The sequence below is a fragment of the Alligator sinensis genome, unplaced genomic scaffold, assembly GCF_000455745.1.
Source record: "Alligator sinensis unplaced genomic scaffold, ASM45574v1 scaffold746_1, whole genome shotgun sequence".
NCBI lineage: Eukaryota > Metazoa > Chordata > Crocodylia > Alligatoridae > Alligator > Alligator sinensis.
In genome coordinates, this window is record NW_005841959.1 from 1,796,295 (window position 1) to 1,821,252 (window position 24,958).

Genomic DNA, 24,958 nt, shown 5'->3' on the forward strand with positions numbered 1-24,958 from the left:
CTTTGCATAGAAGCTTACATTGCTGAGGTATTTTATAAAACCAAACACTGCAGGCAGAAGTCAGCATTCTAGCTCAGAGACAATGGCAAACGTGTCTCATCTGCTGAATGGAAGTGGGATACACAATCTCTAACTCTTTCCAGTACATTAATGAGTAATTGTCCTTATTTGCAATAATCCATTCTACCCAGACCCATCAGGTAGAATCCAATGAGAAAGGTTTTCCAGTTCCTAGCTCTAAGACAAAAAGAAACTGAAGGATTTGTACTGTTTTTATACATGCACTGGGCAAATTAGAAGGCAGTTTTGTATATACTTTGCAGGATGGTGGAAACTCATTAAAAATAGACGTTAGTGTTGATGATAGGGTGGTAGCTGGCAGATCCGGAAAGTAGTCTTGCATTTATGTGTACTGAAGATATGGATTAAAAGGTTGGTTGACTGTGTTGCTTACCAGAAAGTTAGATATTACCAGTTTGAGTCAATGTTCCTTATTTTTAATTATAGGGTATGTCACTAGACCCAATAAGGCTCTCTCTTACAGCTCAAAGCTAAATGGCATTAAAAAACAAAACAAAACAAATGTTGCCTCTCATCCTAACAAGTACGGCACAATCTGGTTTCACTGCTAATCAAACTAGGTGTTCTGTCTCAGGGTAACTTCATGTGTGTTGAACATGCTGAGGCAAAAATAGAGTTGAAGACCATGTGTTATAACAGGGGTGGACAAATGGCAGGTCTGGCTGGCAGCTGGACTCCATTCCCCAGCTGCTGTCTGCATCGCTCCAGCCAGATTGCATGGGGACCCCAGGAGCAGCAGGCAGGGGTGTGCAGGCACCAGGTCGTGGCTCTGCCCCAGCTCCAGACCACGCTGTCATTGCTGCAAGATCCCAGCCCTGGCAACAGCCCCTGAGTAACTTCCTACCCAGCCACGTGCCCTACCACTGCTGTTCAGGCTGTTCCCCATGGAAACCCTGGCCCCATGCTGTCATGGGTTTGCTGCTCTGGGAGTCTGCAAGGAAACCGGCCTCAGCGACACAGGCAGAGGCTGCTGCTGAGTGGAGTCTACTGCAGGCCCAATCCAGCTTCTGGGCTGGACTTTGCCCACACCATATCCTTGCCAGGAGTTGGCCTGGGTTTACTTGATGGCAAAACAAATGCAGCTGATTTTCACTAGATAATTTACATGCATTTATTACTCTGGGGCAACTAACACACAGTTATTAGCTGCTAAGACATCCTTAAGGAGTAGCACAAGGATTGCCTATACATATGCTCAAGGGCAGGGGGCCAGGCACATTTTAATCAGGGAAGTTTCTGGAAAGCCATTGTAATTAAAAGAGCTCATCATCATATGTTTTAAGTCCCTGCATATTTCAAAATGGCCATGGGATGCTTTATATAAAGCTCATTCAAGAAAGTTTAGATAAAGTGTCCCCATGACCATTTTGAAATGCACGGGGGCTTAATACAAATGACAATGAGGTGACACCGGAGCGTTCTAATTAGAACATGAACGAGCACTTCTATGGGCACCCAAGATTTCCCACTCTGCTGTACCAGTGTGTTGGCTGAAAAATATCAAATAAGGGTGCAGACAGAATTGCAGCTCCCAGCTGTAACTCCGAACAACTTCTGCAAAGTATTCTGAGTTGCAATGTTACCCCAGACCAAACAGAAGTTCACTGCTGGTTCCAGGGGGAACAGAATTTAGCTACCGGCTGGGAGCATGCAGCTGGTTTCCCCTAGCAACAGCGGCAGCTCTCTGCCAATGCGCATTGTTTTCAGAATGGGAGGGGGAAAAGGCAGCAGAGGGAGCTTGTGCTTGGGGCTTCCCAGCTGGTGCTGAAGGGTGGGGTGGGCAAATTGAAGCCTTGGTGGGTGGGGAGGCTCTAATTCACCCACACAACCGTCCGGAGCAGGGCAGGGCTGAATAAACCCAGATTGAACTCCCTCGGCTCCCTTTCCCTCTTCAGATTCTGAAAACAGTGACGGGCTGGGAGCTCCGCAGATGCAAGTTACAGAAGACGCTACATTTTGAAACATCTTCATCTGATACCTCATGCAACGAGGGGTCAGATTTTTACCCAATCAGCCATTTTGGAAGCTGTTTGCAGCTGTGCACTTGTGTTCGGTCACAGCTATAAACTGCTTTCTCTGGCTAGATCGGAGGAAAATTGTCACTTTTGTCCTTACCCTAGGTGATAAACTATCAAGTGAAAGGACAGTTTAGTCTCCAGGGTCATCTAGTCTTTAGCCTCACTGCTAAGAACACCAACTAAAGTGCCAATAGTAAGGATGAACTTGGAGATTGGTATGATGTAAAGTACAGATTTAGTGTCCAACAGAACTTTTACGGTTGAGAGGAGAGGCAAAGGTGATTGGAAGGGGACGCTATCTGGTTTCAGGTTACTTTCCATGGCCTGAACTACCCAAACCTTTGATAATTTTTTAATTAAATAACTTATTCGGGTGAAGTAGAAACATTTTCAATATTTTGATTATCTTTCTGGAACACAAATCTTCCTTTTTCAATAATAACCTTAAGTTCGGCGTTCTGTTTTTTCAGAGCATCCACAGTGTATGAAATCTCCTTCCACGACTCAAGCTTGGCTTTGGCTTGTTCTAGAACCTGCTCAGCTTCCTGTTTCGCTTCCAGCCACTGCGTCGAATCCTTTAACATTTCATGTAATTGCTGTCTTCGGTTTTGAAGGCGTCCCTGAACTTCGTCCCACTGACTCTGTATCTTTTCAACTGGTGAAACACAAAGGCAAAGTCCAAAGTGAATCACTCAAATAATTATTTTTATTTTTTTAATGCAATAGTTAGAAATATTAAAATACTAATGTTGCAATCCACCTTTGAAAGCTCTTAAGATAATTTTGAACTGTAACTAAAATATAAATTAATAAAGGAGAAGAAATAACTGTGGGAGGGTGTGGACACCCTGATGCATATGTAGACAGAAATGTTAGGTTCACATTTCAATAATGACAGTAAGAATCATAAAACAAAATCATATTGCAAAAAAAGAAAATAGTTTACACATTTTGCTTATACAAAATAAAGCTGAAGTTCGTGTTTTTGAGGACTTCTGTAGCCTTCATCTTAAGATTTATTACTAGATGCAATCGATGGTTATGCTTTCCTTGACCAGTTAAGACAAATATTAGTGGAATCTAAAGTCTATCTACAAGTATACTTGCTAACTTTTTCATATCAGTTATAGAGGAAGGAATAGATTTCATTATTTGAGGGAAACCTAGCTTTGGGAAGCCTAATGAACTTGTGCAAATGGATGGATTGTACAAATGAAGATTGTAAGCCCATCTGAGGCAAAGGCATCTCCCCAAATAATATGGAATAATACTTCTTCAACCAGACAAAGCTGTGGGGAAAAAATTGTTCTGTGCTTTATTAATAAGAAATATGTATTTTTTCCAAACCTATCAGACTTAGCCTCTTTATAGTTCACCCAGAAGCTGCCCCACATTATTTTAAAGCCAGTGGCCACCTTGTTTTGGCATTGAGAGCTAAGAATGCCTTGAATGCTCTACAAGAAAAAACATTTTTCACTAGGAGGAATTACCAGACACTACTGCACCCCTCACAGGGTGGATTCTACAATGGGCTGTCTCTCAGGACTGAGGGAGAATCCTGCCCCATTACAAACATGGAGGGAAAAATCCTCCCATTGCTGCCTCAACTTCAACCTCTTAGAGGAGGGGCAAAAGAGCCTATTTTGGATCTACTCCCCAGTGTTTGAAAAGGGAAAAATAATCCAATACTTCCAGTATCCCTTGCTTTTTCCTAGAATAGAAGACAGAAAATAAATGGAGGTGGGGGAGTGAACGAGCATGAGAGAATGGAGGAAAACGAAGAAACAGAATTAGTGAAAAAATACGAACACAATAAAACTAGATGGCCAAGGCTTTGAACAAAAGAATAACAATTATGTTTTAAAAGAACATTAAGCACTCTTATTTTAAAGAATAAAGGTTATGTCAGGAACAAGGGCAAGTAAGCAAGCTAGCTAGCCCCCAGCTGGCCCTAGTTACCTGAGTGCACCAGGCTGCTAGTGGCCTAATTACTTCCAGTTGGCATGCTGCTTATATGGACTTGGTTGCCTGCCTATAAGCAGCAGCCTTTCAATACCCAGTACTCTTTGTTTCTAGTTTCCTAAGTTCAGCTTGTTGGTTCCTACTTTCTTCTCCTCTGCATCATTGCTTGTTGGTTACCTGGGTTTATCCTTTGTTCTTAGTTTCAGCCTGCTTACCTTTTGCTCCTGATTTGCTAATCCTGACTTCCTTTGCTCCTGACCCCTGATCAGACCCCTGTCTTTGAAAGCCTACTCCTAGCTTTAGTTTGGTAATTACCTATGTGCTAGTCCCTTCCAGCTAGAGCTGTCTGCTCTGAATGCCTTGGTTAGTGATACTGACCTAGATCCCTGCTTCCTGTTCCTGATCCCTGTAACCAGGGTGACTGCTGTACATACTTTGGCCTCCTGACCCACATGCTACTTAATGATCCACTGACTCACAATTCTACTCTGACCTTTGCTTCCAACCATGTCTGTTCCTGATTGCCTGCATTGCGACCCTCTAGGGAAGGGACAGACATTCAAGAAGCCTGAGCCTGAACTGATTCAATCTTTGTAGGTTAGTCTAACCTAGATAGGCTAAGCTGGTTTGTAACCAAACAGACATCCCAGAAATGCAAGCACATGCCTGCAGTGGCTCAGACTAGAAGCTGGGGTGATGCTACAGCAGCCCTCCCTTCCTTTCACAGAGCTGAGCTGAGGCAGGGGGTGTTGCCAGGCCCCTGCAGGGCACTGTGACTAGTCCAGCAGGTAATGCTTATCACCCCTAACTCAGTGTTTATCACCCAATTAAGAAAACAACAGGACATTACCAGCTACCTGTTGATTCAGCACAGACTGTAGCCAACATGTGGTCTGCTAGCTAATACACAGACACCTCCTTAGCAAGGTAGAGGGGAAGGGGAAATTCCTGCTTAGCAGTGAGTGGTGAGGGGGAGGGAGGAGAGAAGCCCACAGTCTTGCCAGAGCTCTAGCTAGGAAGCAGAGGGGAAGGACTAGCCCTGCTGTGGAGCTGAGAGCCCTGCCCAGCCAAGAGAGCATGCCAGGATGCTGGGGGTATCTGGTTTATTTTAAACCAGCAAGGGGTCTGGGAGAGACATTGCATAAACCCATGTGAGCCAAATCAGTTAAGTCTGATACTACAATCAACCAGGTTTATCTCAAACTGGTTTCAGCCATTTTCAAATTGGTTTATGTGCACTGAATACCTGTTCTGTTACAGGTTTAAACCAGCTTCTGATCACTTAAACTGGTTTATATATAATGTCTCTCCCTAGTCCTAGAGACAAGACCCAGCTGCCCATGTTATATCTGAGTAGTCTCCTGGGCACTCAAAGAACTGCTGTTTATAAGGTGGTAGCCATGCCCATACAAGCAACTGGGGCTAGCTAGGAATAGATAGGTTGCTGGCAGCCAAGCCCACTTGGGAAACCAGGGCCAGCTGAGAGCTAATTAACTGGCCTGTTTTCCTGACTCCTGATAGCTTACTTCACAAATAATCTTTTTTATACACCACATTCAGGTTAGAATTCCGAGGTACACCTGCACAAGTGAGGAATTGAGGTGTTCAAAGGTGAACACATTTAAAGTCTAATGGATGTGCTTGAGATGCTGATAACAAGTACAAATCAGTTTCAGGAAAAAAAAAACAGTTGCTTCTTCTTTACTTATATTACAATTGTGGGGAATAACAACAATTCAAATTGACTTTGGCTATATCAAAAATTATTTTTAGGCCTCAGAAATCTTTCCATCAAAGCTGTTAGGCCCCCTCTAGATGTTACAGGTATCATGCAATTATCTAGTTAATTGTGCAATTACCTTAAGACCAGCTACACATGCAAAGTATTCCAAGGGATGTGGTGCTTGCCCCTACCCTGGGGGTCTTCAAAAGGAGGCTAGACAACCACTTAGCTGGGGTCATTTGACCCCAGCATCCTTTCCTGCCCATGGCAGGGGTCAGACTAGATGATCTGCTCAGGTCCCTTCCAACCCTACCAACTGTGAAAGTATCCCATCATAAAAAGCTCCCACCAGCTATCAAGTTAGACCTCAAAAATGTGTGCTAACTTTATAGCTGGCTGCTATTAAGTTTTAATTTTCATGCATAGCAGGGTCTCCCCTGTGGCTAGGAGCCCTGTTAGACACTACAACCTCTCAGTCCCTGGGATGTATGGGTCCCTGCCATGGCTGGAAGCCCCCTCAGCTGAGGGGGCTCCCAGCTGTAGGAGCTTGCTTCTTGCCAGTTCAGGGGGAGCCGAGTAGTAAAATCTAATTTACAATTTCACAATCACACCTCTTGCCATACACGTGTGGCATGGCAGGAGGTGTAATTGTGCAGGTCATACATTAAATCCCACTGTATTTTTACCTGCATGTGTAGAGGGGCCCTTTGACATAGAATTGTTTTCAAGTTTATTTTTTTTAGTGAAAAGAATCTTTTTTCCATTGGCAATGTTGACATTTTATCAAAAGATATCTGAATGCCAAAATGTACTGGGGAAAAAATACAGTGTTTCCAATTTGGATATGGTACCACAGTGCTTAATGCTATTTTTCATTTAATTGTTTCATGCCCCATTCTTCACTATGGGTCAGGCTCCCTGGCTGATCACAATTTTCATGTGGGTGCCAGGAGCTCTCACATCATGATGAACCACTTCCCCTTTCTGAAAGAAGAAACAATGGTGTGACATGGAAGATGCAATTCAGTCACGGAGCCCAACTTCAGAGGAGAATGGAAGCATGAGGCAGACAAATGGAGGTCCCATGAGCTCCCACAGGAACATTTTCACATTTTCCCCAAATCGTTTGGTTCTCAAATTTTTGCTGAGAAATCAAGATTTGCTGTGAAAAAGAAAACTGTGTTTCTGCTAGCTCTATTACTTTTATTCTCACACCCAAAAGAAAAATATTCTTGATGGAACATCAGAGATTTGAAATACAGAAGGTTAGGGAAGTGGTGTCTCTCTAGATCATTACCCAGCGTAAGCAAACAAACTATTTAAAGCTCTCCTAAATATTTCACTTTGATACATTGCATCACTCATTTGTCCCAGAAAAGAAAACACATAACTGTAGAATAAACATATCACGACATTTACATAATTCATCTGGCCCTCCTGAGGTAGGCTTTAACTAATAATTAAATACCACAGATGACAAACAGAATATTAACAACCTAAAGGAGTTCAGAGATAGTTTATTAAAACAGAAACTAAAGGGGACTCCTATAATTAAGATACTCCTGATTTATTGTAAGGTAACACAAAAACAGCATACAAAAACACCAATGCATCATAGAAAGTTTACACATGCTAACTGTTGCATCTATGTAATTTTATAAATATATACACACACACACATATATATATGCCCCCACACATATACGTATACATACATATACATATATATAGACAGATAGAGGGAGAGGGAGAGGAACAGAGAGAGACATATATACACACATGCTCATGCATGTGTGTGAAAATGAAGAAAGGCACCTTTTTACCTTTTGAGATGAGCATAGACAAGATTTCATCCCTGGACCATATCATAAATTCACTGATTTAGATAGTAAATAAATACGTTGGATCAGAGTATATGAAAGTGGGAGAAAAACACCTGCTTTGTGGTAGAAAATTTCTGTGCTGAAAAGAAGATGCCTCTGTTGCACACGCCATATAATAAGAGTTTGGGATGTCAAGGCACTTTTTCTAACTTGTGGATAACTTGTCAGATCAAAGTTGATTCCAGGGATGCATTGGACTTCAGTGCCCATAAGCCACAGGTCTGATGCTGGCAAATCAGCTATTTCAGGTAAGGTAGTTCAGAGCTTGCTAAATCTTTTAATCCTTTTTAGGCACAGACATTTCTTTAAAAAGGTTTCCCTTAAAGTGGACCAATTATTTTAAAGGACTTCTGTAGTTATCCTGGGGTTTTATGTATGTAAGGGCATTTGATCACTGTACAAAATGGTTCCCTTGGCAGGATGCTTTTAGGAGGACATTTTTGGAAAAAGGAACTATTGAAGCACTTTCTATGAAAGGACTGCTGAACATCAGTAACAAGGCTGAGAAGGCAACTGCCTAGGGTTAGCAAGGACCATTTCTACTGTCTTAACTTCATAATATCCTGAAAGTTAAAATGAACATATGGGATTCATTGGATAGATAAATGAGTAACTTTCCTCCAGTGACCCTTATCCAAGACCATGAAGAATTCAACCCTGGGAATAAGATGCAGAGCTCTGACAGTAGGAAGAACAAAAGAATCAATAACTTGAGAGAGAGAGAGATGTTCCAGAAAGAAATTTGTCAGAGCTGAATAAATAAAGAAGGAGTTTGATCACTCCTCTCTAGCCCTGGGTCAAAATGCCTTGAATTAGATAAAACACAAAGTCCCTCACAATGGACAGGGACATTGGGAAGTGGATATGTGGTAGGAGACATGATAAAAGGAGTTCCGAGCACTAAATAAGAGCATTAAAAAAAAAAGAAATTAAGACCCCACTACAAAATGTAGCACAGTTCCTTCTGTTGTACGTAGGAACACAATAGTGTAGCACAAAGCAGATCATTGTCTTTCATTTCCTTCTTACCATGGACCTTAGCTTCTATGGCATTAGACAAATTAGAAACACCTAAACCATGAGAACATACATAGTATTTGTGTACTGTATAGTATCAAAATCACTCTATTCTTTGGGCTGTACAAAATTAATAAACAACAGAATAAGAAAACCTGAAGTCCATTGTTACAAGTTTTGCTGTGCCTGATGTTCCTAGTTTAAGGCCGTTCGCCTCAGCCAAGTTCTGTGTCAAATACCAAGATCTTTCTAGCATGGTAGCAGTCCTATGCATCATGATCCCTCCCCTTTTTATTCCCAACTGTTGGAACCCAACGGTTGCCACCCTGGCTTGACAGAAAAGCAAAGTTAGTATTGACAGTGGTATTCAAAAGGCCTATTTATTCCAACCTCCAACGTGGGTTTGACCGCCCACCACAAGAGACAAATTTGTCCAAACAGAGCCAAATCTGTAAAAAAAAAAAACAACCAACCAAAAATACCCTAAAAACAAACAAAAAACATTTAGAACATTTTTAAACCAATACCTGAGTCAGTTATCTATGCTTTTATTTGTTCAGATACACAGATATTTGTGAATCAGAAAGTCTAGAATGAATATTTCATATCTAAAGGCAAGAAACAAGATAAAACATATATGTCCCTTGTTAAGACCCACTACATATTGATGTTATAATTATTATCAGCTTTACAACACCTAGTATATAACTAGGACAATGTTCCAGTATGGAACATAATGTATAAAACATACAGTTAAAGAGAGTCCTTATATGTAGAATGTACATGGGGCAAAGCTGACAAACTGTATACAAGCATGCCAGAGAGAGAGAATAAAACCTCATTACCTGCCCCCGCCCAATCAAAACAGGAGAAAAGGTCATTAGGAGAGAGTTTTTGTTATAATAGAGTTAGTCAATTTGTGGCACAATGAAAAAAATCAGCTCCTCCTGTTAAAAATGAGGGGCTGATATAAACAGGTGTTGTTCTAATGAGTTTGTACTGCATATTTTACTGCTTACATCTGTGGGTTTTATAAAACTCAAATATCTCACAAACTACCCTTTACTTCACCCTGTCCTAGTTCCTAGCATGCCAGTCAAACAGGACCAGTTTTGCTGATACAATGTCATCTTTCACCCTATATACTCCAGAGAGTGCAAAAAAAAAGTCATCAGCCAAAATAAATAGAAGAATTTATATGGCTGAGGACTGGGTAGGTGCCCAAGTGGCCTGTCCTGCTCACAGACCAGAAATGTTTCTTGAAGTTTTTATTTCACTGAATAGTGTAGACACAAGTCTCGAGTCTGGCAGTGGTGGCTTATAAAATTACAGGGTTCCAGGGATGCAATTGGTTTTGCATCATTAGCTACCAATGTGGGTGGATCTATGGTTTGGAAAGGGGGGTGCAGATAGTATGGCGCATCATCACACATTTTTTCTCCTGTTAAAGAGAAACTAGATGCTTTACAAATATGCTAGGGAACCTAGCACTATATTCACTAAGATCAAAGCAAAAGCAAATATAACTTTATTGGAATGTGCACTCACTTGCTAGATCAGAGGGGGCCAACCTTTTTGGCAGCCAAGTCACATATTAGCTCACTACATTCCCCAAGTTCCCTCTAGTCCTTTTTCCTTACCCAGTCTGCTGCTCAGCTTTCTGCTCCCTTCCCTGTGTTTTGGACCATACTAGTGCTCTGCTTTTTGCCTGATCTGATGCTCTACTCTGCTCCCTGCCTCATCTGACACAGTGCTGCCAGTCCTCTTCCCAATGTGCCATGTGCCACACAGAGCTCATGCTACAGTTAACCCCCCCCCAAAATAGTCAAAATATATTGTTTCTTTAGTCCTGTAGTCATTACAGTTAAATGTATGTCCCTTATTCAGATTTGTAAAACAAAACTAGCCTTCTTGAGCATCTTGACAGTATATAAAAAATTCAGAGTCCCTTTTTCCACACCTGAGCTAATGTTTATCTGAGTTAATATTACCATGCCTGAGCTAATATTTTTAGCTAGAGAAACAGAAGAGAGCCATTCCCAGGAATGGCTAACAGACAGCAATATTATAGAAGAAAGGATAGCCTGAATACTGGCACATCCAGACCCTTTAAAAGGTGAAAGGGTTGTTAACACCTGTGGTGTTATACGTAATTTATGAATTAAACAAATACAATTCCCTCTACTGATGAAAATATCTCACTAACTATTGAGCTACTGAAAAACAAGCTGATAATCCTTGGTTTAGAAAAGCAAATTAATGTAAATATAAATAAAATACATACAATTACTGCGATTTAAAAATGCAGAGAATGATATTCCCTACTGAAATTTGTAACAGGAGTATACTAAGAAGGTTAACAACTCTCCAGATGCAAGTATAGTCTGGACAGCCACAAGGCAAACCTTGCACCAGTGTTGTCACCTGATCTTGTAGCCCTTCTGTGTGGCCTCCTCCAAATCACAAACAATAACAAAACCAGCTACAAAATAAAGCAGGCTACTTTACTAAATGACAACCTCAATGACAGGAACAATGATAAAGATAAAAGGAAAAGTAAAAATAAATAGGAAAAGGGTTTGTAAAAGTTGTATTAATATATAAAAGAAAAATGACTAAAATAGTGAACTGAATTCATTTCCACATGTTTGCATACTGCTTGGTAGGGATGTGCAAATTGGCTACATTTCATTTTGGTTTCAGATTCAGCTATTTTGGAGGGACAATGATTCATTTTGGTGTTTCGGATGGCACAGCCCAGTGGCTGCAGGTTCTCCCATGGCTTCCCTGGCTGTGCCTGCCTCTCCCCAGGTAGGGAGAGCCACAGGAGAAGCCCCCATGGTTTCCCTGCCTGGACCCATCCCCCACCTGGCCCCAGTCTCCTGGCACTTAAAAAAAATAAAAATAAAAAAAAATAAAAAAATCCCCTCACCAGCTGTAGCAGCAGTGATTGGGGCCTGAGGGCTCATGGAAGAGCCACCCCATACAGCACGGGGTAGTGGGACGACAGCAGGGATCGCCATCCTCCTCCCTCCTGGCACCCATGCAGCAGCTGCCCCATGGTGCGGGTGGAGTGTGGCTTGGCAAGTTGCTGCACACTGTCTGGGAGCTGGGGGCTCTGAAGCTGAGTGGTGCCAGGCTCTGGGTGACTGCTGGAGCTACCCCAGCTCCCAGACAGTGCACGATGACCTGCTGAGCCGTGCTGCACTCACACAATGAGACAGCTGCTGTGTGGGTGCCAAGCGGTGGGGCCACAAGCCCCCAGAGGCTGTAATCACTGCTGCTGCAGCCAGTGAGTGCGGGGCTTTTTTTTTTTTAAAATGCTGGGCAGCAGATGGGGTAAGGCAGGGCAGCCATGGGGGCTTCTCCCATGACTCCCCCCACCTGGGGAGAGACAGATACAGCTGGAGGAGCCACAGGAGAACCCACAGCTTCCCAGCTGTGCCTGCCTCTCCCTAGCCAATCCAAATCTCTGAATCTCTCCGAATAGATTTGGAGGGTTTGGATTTGATTTGGACCTTTTATTAGGTCTCCCGATTCGATTCGGATTTGGAGATTCGACTGCTGAATCAGGCTGCATCTCCTCTGAATCGATTCGGTGATCGAAGCTTCGCACAGACCTACTGCTTAGCAGAATGAGCTGAATATTGACTCTCTGTGTAGTCTTAGTTAAATCACTTAGTCATTCTGTGCTTCAATTCCCCTATGGAAATATTATTATTTAACATTAAATTTACATGACAGGGAGAGCTCCCCAGCAATATTGGGGCCACATTAGGTTAGACATTTAATATACATATAGTAAGAGAAAGTTCCTCTGTCAAATTTCTTATGCTCTGAAGAGACAAGATAGGGAAAGTGAATGGATGTAAGACACCTTTCAAAGTAAAAATACACAACCACTTCCCATGATCTTCAGTGACTTTGTTTAGGGAAGGCAGGAAGGGACCTGTCCTGTTTGTTTCAGACTCCACCCACTGGACGGAACGACTAGAAACACACCTTTTATTACCCTATTTTAAAAAAAATAAATGGATAGTTCCCTAAATATTTTCTCAGATGGCCTTGATACCAGATGCCTTTGCCTCCTCTCTTGGCAGTCACCAAGAACATCACTATTCAAAAAGTTTAGGGACAAAGAAAATCATTCATCCAGAAATTCTCCACATGTCTGAAAAATGTAAAGATGATAGTGTCAGACAAGACCGCACACAAAGAAATCTCCCCTATTTTCCCCCTTTTCCTCAATGACAGGAACTGAGATAAAGATGAAAGAAAGAGTAAAAATAAACAGGAAAAGGGATCATAAAAATTGTACTTTCCTATTTTACAGTGGAAAAGGAGTAAGCACATATTATTAAGTGAACATGCTAGAAGGCAATTTTCAGGCAAAGTTGATAGCAAACAGTTAAAAACACACACTAAGTTTATTTAAAATGATGTCTAATCTAATCCTGTTCATGACTGAGCAAACAGCTGACATTTCAAGCCATTTTTACAGGGAGTGTTCATTGTGTCGAAGGCTAAAAACTATAAAGAGTTAATACAGCTGTATTTTTTTTTTAATCAGCAATTGATAATGTGTCATGAAGAGGCAAAAATGATAGCATGTCAGCCTTTTCCTTTCACAGAAATTTGGGCCTTTCATTTTTCATTTTACCTATTAGGCATGGGGTCCTTCATGTTGCAACATAACACTGAAATATAGGAAGCAACCACAGAAAAATATGAAACGAGTTACAAGTCATTTTTCAAAACTGACTAGATTTCAAGTTGACCGTGTCCTTTAGTATGAGTATTACTGGGAATATAAATAAATTGAAACACTCAACAAAAACAACCTTTTGGTATTTACAACATTATGTTTCACATTTAAAATGAGAACCAAATATTGTTTTATTTTCAGAGATTCTCAGGTGACAGGCCATCTGGTGTGAAGCTCTCACCTTAAGTTTATAAGTGAAGTGCTACAGGAAAAAAAAAAAAGACTGGATTTGCAAAGTGGAAAACAGACATATTTTATACTACAAATTACCATAAATTATAAGAGGAAAGTAGTTAGCCACAGTAGGGTGTGCAAAATGGGCTGTATTCAATTTGGATTCAGATTTGGCCTGAATCAGGGACAGTGATTTGATTCAGTGATTTGGATCACTGTCCCTGATTTGATTCAGTCGAATCTGAATCTGAAGATTCAATGCTGATTTGGAGAATCAGCAATTTGGCATAGACCCAGCTTTAAATGTTATTTTTACATACCTTGAGGTACCAGGCGGCTCATGAATGCTGCAATGCTGGGGCAGATGAAACATCCCACAGGAGCATGGGGAGACCCCAGGTGCCCCCCCGATCCAGAAGGTACCAGTCTCTGAGCTGGGGGCGATGCCGGGGGCCCCCACATTGTGCTTCCCAGTGGACCCGGAAGTGGATCGGAAGTGCTTCTGGTCCACTTCTGGGTCTGCTGCTGAGCACACTGGGTACCCCCCACACTCCTGTGGGACGCTCCATCTGTCCAACCATCTCAGCATTCACGAGCCGCCTGGTACCTCGAGGTATGTAGGAAAAACATTTAAAATTGTGTCGATGTCTGAATCATCAAATCTTTCCAAATCTCTCCAAATTGATTCAGAGGGTTCCAACTGAATTCAGAGAGATTAAAGGGTCTCTTGATTTGATTCGAATTCAGAGATTTGGCCACCCAATTGGGTCAAAACTCTGCCGAACCAAATCAGCTCCTGAAGCTTCGCACAGCCCTAATTGTTAGCTATTATCTATATATGCAATAGATGTTACAATATGTACAGGAATTATTTTATATTTGTGTATCCCTTTAATTGGATTATACTATTAGTAGGTTTCATAATCCTGCTATCAATTTATTTACAAAGTCTTGAATGTATAGTAGAACACAGATCAGGATCATTACATAGCAGCTGTTATAGAACAGGTAGCATTTTGTTAGAAGGTCTGTCTATTGTGTTAACTCATCAATGATTTCAATGCTAGAAAATGTTGCAAACATAAAAGAACTGTAGATTTTATGTGGATAAAAGGTTTCTGGTGCAGAGACTATAAAAAGCATCACATTGTCATTGTTTGTCTGAGAAGCACACTAAACTCAGCTTCAAAGTTGTCAACATTAATCCTTTTCGTGTGATTTGTTGTACTCAAAAATTTCCTCCTTCTCTTTCCACCTTTCAATTTTCAAGTGCTTTCAAGGACGTTAAGTATATTTTTATTCAGAAGCCTAATATAGTTTTCCCAGTTTATCTGTATAACCAGGCAACTATGTATGTTAAATGAAAAAATACAAAACAAAACCACTACACATTTCGCTTCCTTTTAAGAGTTTCACTCCTACCCTCCATGAGATTTGTCAAGTTTTTGAAATGACTGTTTTTATTTTTTTAATTCACTCTATTTTATAAAGTTTTTATTACATTTGTAGATTTTTTAGAAATAGATTTGTGATATAAAACTTCACTTACATTTCCTTTTTAGTGATATATAGCACAAGTTTTTCAATTGATTAATGTCTTATTACCAATTAATATTTACATATTTTTCTTTTATTTAGTGCACAGTATTATTTCCCATTCTACAAGGATAAATGAATTTTGATGGTCCATTTAAACCTAGCAATTTTACTTAGGCAAAAATATATGAACTAAAAAAGGCTTGTATTAAGTCTTCCACCTGTGGCTTGCAAGAGTTTCTGCAAACATCAACAGTGGATTTGGAAATACAATTTGGTTTCATGATGTGTCATGATTACCTTCACTTTCCCTGTTGCATTCTTCTGAGGAAATGTACATGATCTAACAAACCTTTTTAATTTGTGTTCAGTGCTTTCAGGCTTTCAATGAGCAACAGAATGTTAATTCAGCTCCCTATCAGCACACAACATTCTCCATTTCCCAATCAATTTTTTTCCTGGAAATTCTCTACATTTCTTCCTACCATGTCCCAGTATAGAGTACATGAAAAAGGAGTGATTTGAAAAAAAGTCCCCTGGGAAGCAGAGCCAGTTTCTTCATGAGGCAATGAGTAACTCCAGGCCAAAGGACCCCTGGAGAGGACTCCAGAAAACCATCACAGGTCTGCAGGCAGCTGGTTGGATCAAGGACAGTTAGATACAGAGGGAGAGCAAAGGAAAGAAAACATTATTATTATTACGTTAGAAATAAATCTGTACAGTAGTCAAAGGAGTTACGGAAATGAGCATCACTATTACTAAGGAGCTACCTGGGGGGGCTATACTCACAGAGCATAGCTAAACAGGAAAGAACACATGCTAGAGACAGAACTAGGTGGCAGAATAATCAAGTTAGCACTTATGACTCATTTCTTTACTATTATCTTTCTTATAGCAGTGTTCTTTTTAACTTTTTGCAGAGTGCTTTAACTACTGTCCTTCTTAAACACTGGCTTTTGTATCTCCTGGCAACACTTACTGTACCAAAATATGAAAAAAGTCCAAAAATGCACCATGTGAACTTATTTCCTTTTCTTCCTCAAGGAATTAATAATATAGTCAAGGGAATGAATTGCTTTCATTTATTAACTGACCCCCAAAATATTAATTTAAATAAAACTGATAAATATTATATTTCAAGTAAAAGTATAATCTTTTTTATTCTTAATCAGCAAGCATTTAGAGAGTCAGAATCTACCTGTTCATCTTGTACAGTGTGCTAGAGTGACCCATCAATTCTTGTACAGCCATCAGGGAATTAAACAAAGTGTTACTTATCTTAAAGTAACTATGATTCTATGAGATTTGTTGTCCATACACTACTGGCTCTAGGGGTTGTGTGTGTGTGTGTGGGGGGGGGGGCAAGGAAGGGAGGCAGACGGGGGGTGCAGAGACTTGTGGCTTGCACAGAAGTTTGGCAGACCCTGGCCTAAGCACATCTAGATAAGAAGTCTAGCTTCTCCTCCTTTGGAATGTAGGTTTGGGAAGAGCACATACAGGCAACCCCTGCTTAGCAGTCTTAATTGGCTCCTGGAAAACCAAGCGTTAAGCAAAACGAGTGTTAAGTGAAACCAAAAGTATTTGATGACCCAAGATGGCAACCATAAGCGTGATAGCGAAACTTGCTGAGTGCTAAGTGAAATCAGGTATCAATTTAAAATGAGCATTATAGCGAAATAGCACTAAGCAAAACAGCATTAAGCGGGAGTTGCCTGTAATACTTGGTTGTGATGGAAGTAAAAAAAATATTTTTGCCAAGAACTTTAGATGAAGGCTCAAGATCATTTTTTCACTATGAAAAAAAACATTTATGAAGGCCCTGCCATGGGCTTAACCCTGAGACAATCAGGTGGGTGAGAAACTGGCTGCAGGATAGAACCCAGAGAGTTGTAGTGAATGGATCTGGGTCATCCTAGAAAAAAGTGGGCAGCCATGTCCCAAAGGGGTCAGTGCTTGGTCCAGTACTTTTCAACAACTTTATCAATGATTTGGATGTGGGGGTGAACAGCTCACTGGCGGATGACACCAAGTTATGGGGGAGCGTGGTCACGCTTGAAGACAGGTTACAGATACAGGCGGACCTAAACAGGCTAGCAAGTTGGGTGGATCAGAATCTGGTGAAGTTAAACATCAATCAATGTAAAGTGATCCACCTCAGGATGAGCAACCCCCAACACACCTACAAGCTTGGCAGCATCAACTTAACTAGCACCATGAATGAAAGGGACCTGAGGTTAATAATAGACCACAGTATGAATATGAGCCAGCAGTGCGATGCTGTAGCCAGTAGGGCAAATAATACTCTGGCATGCATCAATGTATGCAACGTCAGAAAAACCAAGGAGGCAATTCTTCTGCTCTACTCGGCACTGGTGAGACTGCAGATGGAGTACTGCATCTAGTTCTGGGCACCACACTTTAACAAGGATGTGGACAAGCTTCAGAGAGTTCAAAGAAGAGCTACCCATACAATCAGTCTTACACAGCAAGCCATACAAGGAAAGGCTGAGGGATCTGGGACTCTTCATCCTAAAGAAAAGAAGGCTGAGAGGGGACCTGATAGCAGCTTACTGCTACACTAGAGGAGTACATCAAGGGTTTGGTGAGCAATTATTTACCAGGGCAACAGAGGGGAAAACTAGGAGTAATGGCCACAAAATCCTGGAAGACCAATTCAGGCTCAACATTAGGAAAAACTTCACAGTCAGGGTGTCCAGACTGTGGAATAAGCTCCCTCCAGAGGTGGTGCAGTCACCTACCATGGAAATCTTCAATAGGAGACTAGACAGTCACCTTGCTGGGGTCACCTGACCCCCAGTTATCTTTCTTGCTTGGTGCAGTGGGGCTGGACCTAATGATCTTCCAAGATGCCTTCCGGTCTTACAATCTATGAATCCATGCATCTTCCCTCTGCTTCTGCGAGATGCTATTTCAATTAAAAGGTAGGTTTGATGAGCATGTGGAAGGGGAACTTGTAGTTAGAGTTTCATTTGCAAGCCACCATTATAGCATTCATATTACCAGGGCACTGTAGTTCTTTGGGGAATATACAAACTAGCAGTCTAGAAACTATAGGACATGAAAATGTAAAGCGCCCCTATACTGAACCATGGAAAACTGAGAGAGCTGGTAGGGAGGTGGACATGCAGGTAGCTCACATATAATCCAGACCTCTTTCATGATAAAAGATAATGTATAGCAAGTATCTTAGTTTACAACTGGTGGTGGTATGGCCAAATAATGAATCTTTTAATCTTGACCGAGGATATAAGAATGATGGAGGTTTACTGATTATAGATCAGAATGAACTATTGAGGTCTTCTTTAATCTAGTTACACAGCCAGCATCCATGCTATAATGTGCTAGACAGGTTACTCTAGATCTGATGGTCCCTGATCTCACATCAGCCTGAAGAGGCAATTGAATTGGAGGTTGAAGGTAAAGATTAATTAAATCTCAGTATCAAAGCTGTTTTGGCTATTCTGATAGTAGTAGACCATCAACAGTTTTGCTAAAATGTATTATGGACTCTTGAGGTCAATAGCCTGGAAGCTAAACATTTGTTAGGGTCAGGGACCAGCGAATCAGGAATACATCAGAGATGTTTGATTCTTGTGCTCTGCTAAAGCAGGACTTGTGATACTTCTTGTTCTGTGGCAAAGAGGTGTATGGTTGGTTAACCTATTTTATCAGATGTTTCATTGCTAGGTTGTTGCCTACAAAAACTTATGTTCCTCTGAACCAGTTAGTCTCAACACGTTATACACGACCTGCTCTAATCAAAGCATCACATGTATTCAGTGTCCCACACTTCAAAATTGTGGCAGCTGTGCTTTAATTAAAGCTTGTTTGAAGAGCTTTAGTTAAAGCATCCCCAGTGCCATTTTGAAATGTGGGGATGCTGAACACACATGATGCAGAGGCTGCATGCTAGTTAGTATGCTCCAGCAGACTCAATTAATAGTCTGCTCTGACGTAGGCTAAGTCGCATTTGTTGGAGCAAAAATCTGTCATGTGTATAGGTGCCCTAAAGTGACACCCCACCCTCCCTTCTACCTGACTTCAGACTAGCTAACTACTTCTCTTTGTACTCTTTGGTGCAAGAATACAGACTCCTAGGAAACCCAGTATTGCTTGAGAGTCTTTTAGAGGGCATGGCATTTTAATCAGTCTTTACATTAAAATTCATGTGCACAAAATGAAAGACCTAACAAGTTAACAGTTTCTATTGGTGTTGTCTGCTCCTTGTGTAACTGTTGCAGCAGTATGTGATCCAGGCTTAGAAAGTATGTAAAATTTGCTTGAAGTCTTAGGAAGGCACTTGAAAGTAACAACTTACTATTTTGATGTTGGTGCCAAAAATACAAGCATCTACCAAGATAAGTGATCTGGCACTAAAAGCCACTGAAAGATGGGCAATATATAATGTCCAACCACAGAATTGTCAAGGAGGACCACAACCTTGTGCTATTTTCCTGAACTACTTCCATTAAAATCCATAGTATCAGCCATCCAACATATGAATCTTGGAACACCTTGCAGTCAGATGTTGCAAACAGAATAGAATAATGATATTAGTGTTGGGATGGGGTGCTCCTTTGGAATTCTTCATCAGAGTTGAAACCACTTGGTTCACTTAGTAGTGATAGAAAAGAGACTGGATGTTGTACAAATGGATTTAACTCCAGTCTATTCTGAAGCAGTCCACGCAATAACTAGTAAGGCCAATATTGCAGATATCTCTATGGAGCAAGTAGCCACAAGGGTGTAGTATGTTTATTAGGAGGTTTTATATTTTGGATGACATTTATTATGTGTTTTTTTTAATTCTATCTGGTATAGCTTAACTTGATTATCCAGATCTCAGGAAGTGAATTGATAATCTCTCTTTCATCAGGGGTGAATTGATAAAATGGAGCAGTCCTCTTAGAGTAAAGGAATGGTAAAACTTGAGTGCTGGGAACTTCTTCAGACTATGCTCTTCTAGTACTGATGTGTTCAGTAACAGAGCAGGTATAGCAGGAGGTATGGGAGTAGACATATTACTTACAACAAAGTGGTAGGTCTTACTATCTAGAATATGGAGAGAGAAGCCCTAAAAAAGAACTATTTTCTCCTATTAATATACAGTTGTGGTACATCCAGACATCATCAAATTATATCCTTAAAAGGTCAAAAATTTGCTATAGGACTGCCTTAAGAAAAATAAATAAATGGCTCCCCTACTAGAACTGTCCCAGTGATGAGTTTGATTTAAGTATTGTGTTAAATGTTTGCTTTATTCATCTCCCTTTCCATGCACAAGAAAAGAAAATCTTTTTATTGTACTCCCATATTTAGATATCTAAAGGACCTATTTTCTGAAATCTCACCATCATATACCTGTGAAGTTTTTCACCAATGTCTAACACTGATCTTGATGATGAGTAGTTTAAGCACCCTACAGCAACAAATAGTTAAGCTCTACCACTTCAATTTTATTTTTATAGAAAAGTTTGTGAAAAGTTTAATAGGAAATGCACCATTTATTTTTGTCCACTTTTAAGACCGTAGTTTTTAACTAAAGGTGATCACATATTTAATTATTTATTTTGGACCAAATGTTCTGCTAATAATATTTTTTGAACTTTGACTGAATAATGAAGCTCACTACGAGAAAGAAAAAGATTTCTAATTACAAATTTCATTTTAATTCATGGATGACAGCGCTTTTCACAGTCAACTCAACAAAACATATTTTAAAAATATCTTTTGAACAAAATGTAACTTGTCAGTGCATTTACTTAAAAAATGGACATGAAATTAATGAAATGATGCTCTACTTCCTCTGAACATAAACAAAAAATAATTAGCATTATGAAAATAAAGCAGCTCTATTGAAGCCCTTAATATACTTTTCCGGTTACTGATGCAAAAATATTATGGTCAGTCTGCAATTTATGTCTAGAAATGTGTGAAATTCATTACCTACCTAATGAAGTGTAAAGTCAATGAGTTTAAGAGTTTTTACTGCCACAGCACTTTGCTGCCTGTCACACATTCATTTTTACACATTTTCCTTAATGGCAGCAGAAGGGCAGCTAAAAAAAATAGTAAGTCTAGTCTATGTTTTTCATGTATGATATCTGCATATATTAAGCTTTCATATTCTCATTTTGTTTAATTTTATTTTGCCTGTCATTTGGACTTACGTGGTTCTGTGAAGATTTCAAATAGTTAGCTAAGCAAATAAATGATTTTTGTAACAGAGGAAAAAAGAAATGTATAACTTTATTTCTTTTCCTGTGTTCCACATACACAAGTCTTATCCTCCTTCAGTGAAACACATTTCCCAAGGGTGTAACTGCTAGACTTCTGCGATCGTGTTTTGATAAAGAAAGCAGAAAAAGACCTAAGAATAGAAAACTGGCCACAAGGCAAGCAAATGAGGTATATAGTCAACATAGCTGACATTATATGGTACTTCCTGTCTTTCTCGCATCCATCACAGATACTTGCTAATAGATGCAAGGCTAGATGCTGGGTTATACCTCCATGGACATACTGCAAATGGGCCCTAGCCCAGGAAATGCAATGCAAAGGTGACTACCACCTCTGTAAATGCCAGTTTTCAAGTTAAACGGGGCCAGCATATACCTCAGTCCCTTTCAGCTTACTGCAACTTCCCTATAACTAACAACGGATGAGCCTATAGCCACTATACCTTCTGCTTTGTTACATTGCTGACATGCCTATCAGCATCCCCTGTGCCCAAAGACTTTCTATGACTATTACTTTTTCTTCATCCTGCCAAAACAATACAGGGAGGTTTTAGCAGAAAACAGAATCAGATATTCAAAGGCCAAGAAGTATCTTGAAAACCAAGAGGCAATATTTTGAACTTCTACCTCACCTCTTGAGTGAAGCTCCCAAAAATTACCAACTTGAAAAAATATAAATACAATGTTCAGGGTTCCTTTATTTGACTTACCCATTCATATTTTCAATCTTTTCTCTACAGTTATGATGCCTAGAAACTTCCTAATGAGATACAAGACTGCTACATTCTCAGATGAGCCAAGGAAGCACAAAAACCACCAAATCTCACTAGGATTGCCTACACTGGATATATCCATCTGGCTATAGCAGCATAGCCTTCATTTTGAGGGGGCCTGAGCAATGACGAGGTCACAGACTTCAAATCGAGTTTTGAGCGCTCAGAACTTTGGAAAAATCAAACTCAAGATCACTAAGTGCTATAAAGTATATATTATTTTTAACAGTGTATCTGTTATTATAACATTTGTAATAATGTTTCCATTTTACAAAAGGAAAAGGTTTTTTCATGCGAATCTCAGGCCTCTGCAGGCAACCCCCACAAATGGTCTAATCAGCACCTCAGATCTAAATTAAGGATTTAAGAGCTGCATGGACACTGATATACACATTACAATGTGACAAATTCCCTTCTTCTACTGTTATTTTTCATTATACATTATATTTCTTGTCACAGTAACTTCTCTAAAGTGGGATTTTTATCTATTTTAATTCTGTAAATCAGGGATCGGCAACCTGATGATTCAGCAATGGCTACTGGGCTGGCAAGCAATTAGACCCAGACCATGAAGCTGGGCCCATGGCAGTAATCCAGTGGTGGAGCACATTGGTGGCAGGTCGGTATTGCAGGAGGAAACAGGGAATGGCAGACAGTGGGGCAACTGGCATCACAGTAGCAGTTGCTAGGTTAAAAGTGTCACCCACCCTTTAGACCTAGCTCTGTTAAAGCAGCCCACCACTCTTAAAAAGTTGCCAGCCCCGCTGTAAATGCTTCATGAAATAGTAACAACAACAACAGAGTAGCTAAGGCAATACAGAGTTCCCAAACTGTTTAAGCATGTCTTTCGATCCCACACATTCATAAGATTACTTTCTGGAAATAAGCACAAGGGGACACTGGGTGCCAGTGTTGCTTCAAAAAATCTGCAGCTTTAATAGTATTAAACTGGCTGTTCAAAAAAGAAGTGTTTTTTAGAAAGGTAAATCAATTACAGTAGCATGGCGCATACGAACACAGTTTGCACTCTGTATGTTTGTGAAAGCATAACAAAAAAGGAAGATTCAAACATTGCACCTGGCACCATTCATCACTGACTGAACTGGAATATTTAAACACCAGGATAAATCACTCTCTTCTAGAAGAGTTCATAACTTTTAAAGCTTCTCTCCCGTCTATGAATTAAAGTATAATTGTGGAAAGAATTGGGATTTCTCAGCAATGATTTTTCTCTACAAATATTAAACATGGGTTCTCAGCTTGTTCAATTAATTATTAAGATTTGTCTTAGTTTGGTATATGATAGATCTTTAAATTACCATATTTACTCACGTGCTACACTCTACTTTTTCCAAAATATAAGTGTTCCAAAATTGCACTCATAAAAGAAACCCTTAATGTTTACACGCATGTGCACAGTCAGTTTTGAAATGAATAAACAAGAAAAAAAAACCTGCTTCTTTGAGAAGATTTTATATTTTTAACTTATTACTATTCATGTACTACTCATTGAAAAATATCCTCCTACCTATAACAGTAAATACAGATGAGCAGTATACATCTCTAAGTGGAACAGACTTAATCATTAAATATACTTTTTCCATAATGAAAATAATTTTGGATATTTATACTATTTAAACAATAGCTTTTCTATGGTCACAATAAGCTTTTTCTCTTCTTCTTTGCTTTTTATTTTCTTTTTGCATTTGAAGAGTCAAGACACCTAATCAGGTGTGTGGTTTTGGTTTTTTTTTTATCCACAGTTCTAATAGGAGAGTCCGGTCAGCTGATAGAGTGGGTGACAGACTGCATATTGATATCCATGCAGAAAATGGTTCACATGACACTAGAGGGAAGTAGGATTTTTTTTTTTTTACCTAGCCCAGGTATCAACTGGAAGTAAAAGCACTCAAAACAGAGAGGGTGTAGTTATGAGCAGAATATTTTCATTCAGAGATGAATGGGATAGACACAGTCCAGAACTAATGAAAGAAACCTACACAGAACCAAAGGATGCTGAAGTTCCACCAGAGAACAAGGTTCAACGGTCAGCCTCTATATTGCACTGGTGGCTGCGGTAAATGGTACTCCCTATGCTTGTGGTGCATCTGAAATGAACGGAGCTGGGTATTTTACAATTAGTTAAAAAATAATTTCTTGGTAAGAGCAAATAAACTTAGTTTTAGAATTAAATTTCCCTTTTCTCAGGAAGTTTAAATTAATAATCAGTTAGGTGGGAAAGATCAATTTGTGCCTTAAAGGAGAGGCTATGCTGAGAGGAGATGTTGACACAGGGTTCCTGCTGTCATGATTCAGATTCCAAGAAAGAGAGAGAGAGAACTTACAAGCAGGGATCCAACTTTTCTGTTTGCTATGGAAAAATGCAGATTTTCTCCTTTAAAGGAAGAAGTAACAGATCTTCTGTTTTAAAGGAGAAAAATGCAGGAAACTGCTGGTTTCCCCAGGCAGGCTAGCAAAGTTCCAGCCTGCAAGGGGCTTCTTAGGGCTTGGAGCACACACATGCACGTGGCCAGTAATAAAGCCCCAGACAGTGTGGTGGAGAGCTGCTCCCCCCAGCTGCCTGTAAGTCTGTGTGGGGAGCATAGGCGATGCATGGAGGGATGGGGGAGGGGGCAGATTGAGGTGGTACTGGCTTGTGCCAAGCCCTCATGATGAGAAAGGAGTGGGGCAGGGTTGCAGGCTGGGGTTTGGGGTGCTGTCCACCTGGGGTGGTGTGTGAGGCCTGGGGCCCAGCCCTGGGGCAGG

General features: G+C 40.3%; 1 protein-coding gene across 7 annotated transcripts in view; it reads right to left on the reverse strand.

Annotated features, from left to right (window-relative positions):
* The window catches only part of DMD (dystrophin), a 1,961,037-nt gene that overhangs the window by 451,227 nt on the left and 1,484,852 nt on the right, over positions 1-24,958 (reverse strand). For all 7 annotated transcript variants that reach the window (XM_025200207.1, XM_014518487.2, XM_025200208.1 and 4 more), the window contains one exon: positions 2,543-2,754. In XM_025200207.1, coding sequence (XP_025055992.1) covers positions 2,543-2,754 — 212 coding nt within the window. The remainder of the gene's footprint in view (positions 1-2,542; positions 2,755-24,958) is intronic.